Here is a 6,000-nt window from a genome sequence, read left to right on the forward strand (position 1 = left end):
GTTCTCTGGACTAAAACGACCAAGGAAGCAACTAAACAAGAAAGAGGAAGAAAGAGCTAGACTAATCATTTTAAACAGCAGGATCAAACCTGAAATTGGAGTAGTACAAGGAAGGTGAAGGGGAAAAAAATGTCAACAAAAAGTGATTAGGTGAACAAAATAAAATGCCAGGAGCAGAGCAAGTGTACTGAGGTTTCTTAGGAATGTCATGGGCATGGGGGAGTGGCAAGTAAAAAATCAATTCACATATATTTGTGTTATTTTCTATAAAATGGAAGTGCATGAAAATAAAATGATAGAGGAAAGCTTCTTGAAATCAAAAACTGACTCATAGCCATAGACCAACTAGGAAAGAAGGGTCCAGGAGGAAAGCAATCTAAACATTAAATACACTGTTGCATCAATGTAGCACACCGACTTATGTGATTAAGACACCCTCTTCCCCAACCCTCAGCACTTAAGACTAAAACCTTAAAGATTAAGAAGTTGTTCGTATTAACAGCTTTGAAGAAACAATGGATGAAAAACACACAGGAGTTGTTACGTTTACCCTTGGAAAGTTGATGCACTCCAGATGGGAGGGAAGGGGGACTTGTAACATTTCTTTTTCCAGTAAAACAGGTTCATATCTAATATCAGGAGGGTGGTATCTCCGAATCGATAACCCCAAGGAGCGAGGTCCCTTTTCTTACCTGCATAGAAGCGGATGAGGCACCCAATCTCCGAATCCATGCCCTCCTCCTGCACCCTCCACAGCTCCCTAAATCCCAGTTGGAAGAGGTAGTCATTTTGAATCTGCAGTGGCTTCTCGTGTGCCTCCAGTCGACGGGTAGTCTCTCCGTGAAACTGCACATACAGGGTGGGCATCGGAGCGGTCTTGTCCGCTGCTCCTCCGTGTCCAGGTGGCGACGGCTTTCCCTCTCCACTAATTCCTCCTGTAGTTGCCTTCTCTAGAGGGCCGTCTTGGGAGACCCCACCCCGGCTGTCCACCCCCTTCGGGGTTTTCGGTGGCGACTGGGCCGGCACAGCAAGTGAAGAAGGATGTAGTGGCGGGAAATCGCCCGGCTTCTCTGCCTCTGGCCCGCAGGCCCGAGGCGAAGCTGAGCCACCAGGGTGATGGGCGAGGACTGACCCCTCCGTCGGCGCCAGGGCAGGGGCAGGGCCTGGAGCAGAAGCAAGAGCAAGGGCAGGGGCAGGGGCAGGGACTGGGACAGAATCGGCCTCCAGTTCCTCCGACGAAGAGGAGCTGCCGCTGCCGCTGCCGCCGCCGCCGCCACTGCTGTAGGGGTCTAGCCGGTCGGACACGCTCTCGGCGCTGGGGCTCAGGCTAAAACTCTCGGTGTCCGAGGCCGGGCCTCCCACCACGCCGTCCACCGGCCGCAAGTCACCCAACAGGGAACTGGGAACCCCAGCGTACAGATCGCCGGGGCTGAAGTCCGAAGCGGGGCTGGTGTGGGTCAGACATCCCACAAATCTCCCCGCCCCGCTCCGGAGCTGTAGATCCCCCGGGGGCGTGCGCGGTTTCCCTCCGACGGCAGGTTCGCCGGGCTCCCCCAGCCCGTTTTTCCTCGTCTGGTGCTCCCCTGGCCCGTCTTCGGGTGCTGTCAGTCCGAGACCAGAGCCGGTGGTGTCCGGGCTTCGGGCCAATAGCCCCCCGCAAATGCCAGAGGGATCGCCCCCGTGACCGGCCGTCGGGGCATCCATGACAGGTCCCACCCATCGCTGCCCAGGCCCCGGGTGCGGCTGGAGCTGGGCTGACGGCGAGGGCCCCTTGCCCATAACCTTCATCACCACGCCGCCTCCGCCTCCGCCTTTGTGCCCCAGCTGCAGCAGACGGGCCGCCACCTCGCCGGCCGTGGTGTCCAGCGTGCAGAGCACCGGGCGCAGGTAGGTCGAGGCCATGTGTCGGTCGAAGACGTGAACGCAGCCCCGCTGCAGCTGGTGCCTCACCCAGTCCCGGTCGGACGGCTGCAACTGCATCATCTGTCGATGCTTCAACAGCAGCGTCTTCCTGTCCAGGCTCCGGGTGCACAGCGACGCCGAGGCCGAGCAAGAGGCGGCCAGGCTGGCGGCGCTGGAGGAGTGGGAGGCGGCGGCAGCCGAGGAAGAAGAGGAGGAGGAGGAGGAGGAGGATGTGGCGGCGGCGGACAGATTCCTCTTCAGCCGCCCTCTCCGGAGGAGCAGGGAGTTAGCGCCGCTGCCCGCCCCGGGGGTCGGGGGAACCCCATTGGTCGCAAGCAAGGGCGCCCCTCTCCTCCTCCTCCGCACCGTGCCCCCAGCTTTGCTGGGCAACGGCCCGGCGGGGGCCTCCTCCCCGGCCCCGCCGCTCGGAAGGAATAGCACGTTCGGAGTCCCCGGAGGCAGGAGACTCTCCGGACTCCGGCCACCGCCCCCCGCCGCCGCCGCCGCCGCTAAAGCAGCCGCGGCCGCAGCCGCAGCAGCAGCCGCAGCCGCCGCCGCTGCGGCCGCCGGAGCCGGAGCCCGGTCCTCCCTGCTGGTCTCTGGGAGTCGCTGCACCGTGGCCGCGGCGGCTGGCTCCATTGCAGTGGAGCTGTGCGTCTCCCCCCCCAGCTCCGGAGCTAGGAGAAGGGAGCGGGAGGAGGTGAAGCGAAGGTGGGAGAGGGCGGCAGAGGAGGAGGAGGAGGAGGAACCGGGAGGGAGAAGCCAATGGCGTTCGGGGCTGCCGTTCCAGGGGATTATGTGGCAATTCGGAGCATTCCGTCGGTGTCTCGGGGTTCCATCCCGCGCACTCGCCTCACCGCCACCGCCTCCTCCTCCACCCCGCCTCCCCGCCCCGGGTTCGGGCGCCCGGGCCGCTAGCCACGCCCCCTCCCCCCACCTCCCCGGGAGAACAAGTCGCCCAGAAGCAGTGCTCATTGAATATTAATCATGCTGTGGGCTGAGGAGGGTGGAAGGCGGGAGGGAACGAGGAGAGGGAAGCTCCGAGCCGGTTCATGAATATGCATCGTTGGCATGACGGCATTCCACGGCGAGGTGGGGCGGGGCACGGGGAGGGCAAAAAGAGACCGAAGAGGGAGGCGGGGCTTCAGGGTAAACAAACGTGACGCGTGCGTACAGGGGCAGTTTCCTGGGAGGTTTCTTTCGGGCTTAAGCTACCGAGACTGCCTCCAGGTGGGAAAAGGAGGAGAAAGAGGGAGGGTGGGAAATTGAGAATCCGAAGCTGCGCGCAGCATCTTGGGAAATGTCGTTCCAGGTGAATAGGACACTCCATACAAGTGGAAATGAAAGACTACCAATCCCGGCGGCCCCTTCACACCAGCCCTCCCTCTCTAGCCCTGGAGCTTGACTGTGTTGAATGGGAATTGTGCCCTCTACTGTTGGACCTGGGACTGGGAAGGGCGTTTGTTGGGTCTGTCGGTTAATAGCCCTTGGTCCTTTCCTGCTGCCTAATGAAGACCATTGAGGACACGTAGCCTAAAAAATCTCTCCAGCTGAATCTAGTGTCCCTCGAGGTTGAAGCGCTTCACACTTTTTTCCTCATCCATAACCGCCATTCCAACCGAGCCTATGGAGCAGGTGTGTCCTTCAGTTTTGGGCGGGGAGCGTACACTTTCTACAGAAACACAGCATCTTTGTGCACAGAAGGTGGACCTAGGCTTGACTCCAGGTACTGCTTCCGTAGGCCCTGTGACCTTCAGCGGGATACTTCAGGAGAAGATGAGCAAGTAACTTCCAGTTTCCTCCAGTGTAAAATGAAGAGAAGCAGCTAGGCTGTTCAGTGAATAGAGCCCTGGCTCTGGAGTCAAGGACAACCTGAGTTCAAATGCAGGCTCAAACACTTGCTAGCTGTGTGACCCTGGGCAAGTCACTTAACCTCCTTTTACCTTAACCCACTAGTGGAAGAAATGGCTATCTACTCCAGTATTCTTACCAAGAAAACTTCATAGGCAGTAGGATCCATGGGTTCAAGAAGAATCACATGCCAGTGAACAACAAAAAATGAAGAGGTTGAAATAGATCTATCAATCAAGAAGTCTTTATTAAGCACCTACTCTGTCCCAGGCCCTGTGCAAGATCCTAGGAATGCAGACAGTAAAAACAACAGTACCTACTCATGAGGAGCTGTAGAGGACTAGTAAGGCCCCTTTTGGGTCTAGATCTGTGATTTGCTTTCCTAGAACGAGAAACCCTATTTAGAGTGAGAGTAATGATTATCAAATACTTTTCCTCTGGGCTAAAATAAGACTGAGCTGGAGGACATATTAAAAATCATCTAGACTACACCCAAACCTTGGAGTCCCAGAGACTATTAGGGGATCCTTTGAGATCAAAACTTTCATAGTAATACTAAGATATTTTCATTTCTCATAAGGAAAAAAATTCTAATCTGGAAAATATAAATGTTGATTTAAAATATATATAATCAATGTAAATATTGATTTAAAAAACACATAAAAGCTTTGGGGAAGGTCCTCAATAATCTGAGAGGAAGCTGAGTGCTGAGGCAAGATTCAGGAAGACTCCTCTTTTGGAGTTCAAATCTGGCCTTAGATACTTGGTAGCTTTGGGACCCTGGGCAAGTCACTTACCCCTGTTTGCCATAGTTTTCTCCCCTCTAAAAAGAGCTGGAGAAGGAAATGGTAAACCACTCCGTTATCTTTGCCAAGAAAACCCCAAATGAAATTACAAAGCATCAGACGCAACTAAAAACAATAATTTTTAATAAAAAATCTAGAGACTAACAAGTTTGATCACTGCTACTAAGAACAAGTTTGTTTGGGTTTTTTGGCAGATGAAGCCATTGAGGCTCAGAAAGGAGAAGTGAGTTAGATTTGAAGATTTCTTATAAAACTGTTGGATGGGAGGTAGAGAAGCAAGAGTACCAAAGATATATTTCATCTTAGGGCTATATAGGAAGAACTGCAACTAACCACCAACAAACTGATTGGATACTTTAATATGGTATTTTAAATTTTTTCAGTGTTCTACCGATATAATTCTATGGTCGCAATTAATGGAACCACTGCTGTCTCCAAAGAACTAAAAATGACTATCACATAGATCACAGTGGAGAGGTACAGGGTAAATATAAGCAGGCTAAACTACATAACAAAAAGAGAACTTTAAAAATCTCCAGGATATTATCAAGGAAACTTTTAGTCAATAAAGATGAGTTGGTTGTGTTGTTAAGAGCTAGGAATAACTGGAAGAAAGCCTAAAGCCTTCTGCTCTTCTGAATCCTAACAATAATATCAAGAGAAATTGAGGAAGGCCTCCAGTATCCTGAGTGGACACACACATACACACACAAAAACACAACTCACAGGAAGAGAAAGAAAAGAATCACAAAGGATGAGCAGACATGCACAGGTAACAATCTAAAAGGTTGCAGAGAATGTTCTTCTGATGAAATCATGGATCCACTGGAGTACTTAAGAAAAGATTCAATGATCCATGTTAAATTTCAGTTGTGACCTTTCTTCCTTATGTTAGTCTCTTAGCAAACATTACAATCTTCCTTGGTTTGCACAAAGGAAATAAATTTCTCATATTACCCTTATATTTATGGTGTCTAGAGCTACATTTAAGGATCAACCTACTACTTTGGAATTTTATTTTTAATCATAAACTGCAGCTTTGTATCACTGCTGGCTTCTGGAATACTCAATTGTTTATTTGAGATCACTAAAAGAAATTTTAGAACTATATTTCCTCTCTCTCTCTGATACCTGTCTTTACCCATTGCTGTCAGAAGTTTGTTTTTGTTTTTGTTTTTAATTTTATCCTTTTGGTCTTTTATCTTCTGAAGCTACTTATATACAAAACATTTCTTTCAAGGAAAGATCACATTGCTGGTGGGGTTCCTAATGCCTGTGGAGTTTTACTTTGTTCACTGTTGTGAGCTTAGATAATACTATTTGTGGGCAAACAAGGGAAAAATCTTAGCTCTTGTATATAGGAGTTGCTTTTGCTCTTGATGAGGGATGAAAATAAAGAAAATGTGGAAATTTCAATAATAAATTCTTTTGAAATGCTAGC

At 51.1% G+C, this 6,000-nt stretch overlaps 1 protein-coding gene across 1 annotated transcript in view; it reads right to left on the reverse strand.

The window, feature by feature from the left end:
• Positions 1 to 5,664, reverse strand: part of PHLPP1 (PH domain and leucine rich repeat protein phosphatase 1) — a 292,324-nt gene extending 286,660 nt beyond the window's left edge. The window contains exon 1 of the mRNA XM_007486860.3: positions 693 to 5,664. Coding sequence (XP_007486922.2) covers positions 693 to 2,877 — 2,185 coding nt within the window. The 5' untranslated portion in view covers positions 2,878 to 5,664. The remainder of the gene's footprint in view (positions 1 to 692) is intronic.
• Between the last annotated feature and the right edge of the window lie 336 nt (positions 5,665 to 6,000).

This window comes from Monodelphis domestica, chromosome 3 (genome assembly GCF_027887165.1).
Source record: "Monodelphis domestica isolate mMonDom1 chromosome 3, mMonDom1.pri, whole genome shotgun sequence".
In the NCBI taxonomy this organism is placed as follows: Eukaryota; Metazoa; Chordata; class Mammalia; order Didelphimorphia; family Didelphidae; genus Monodelphis; species Monodelphis domestica.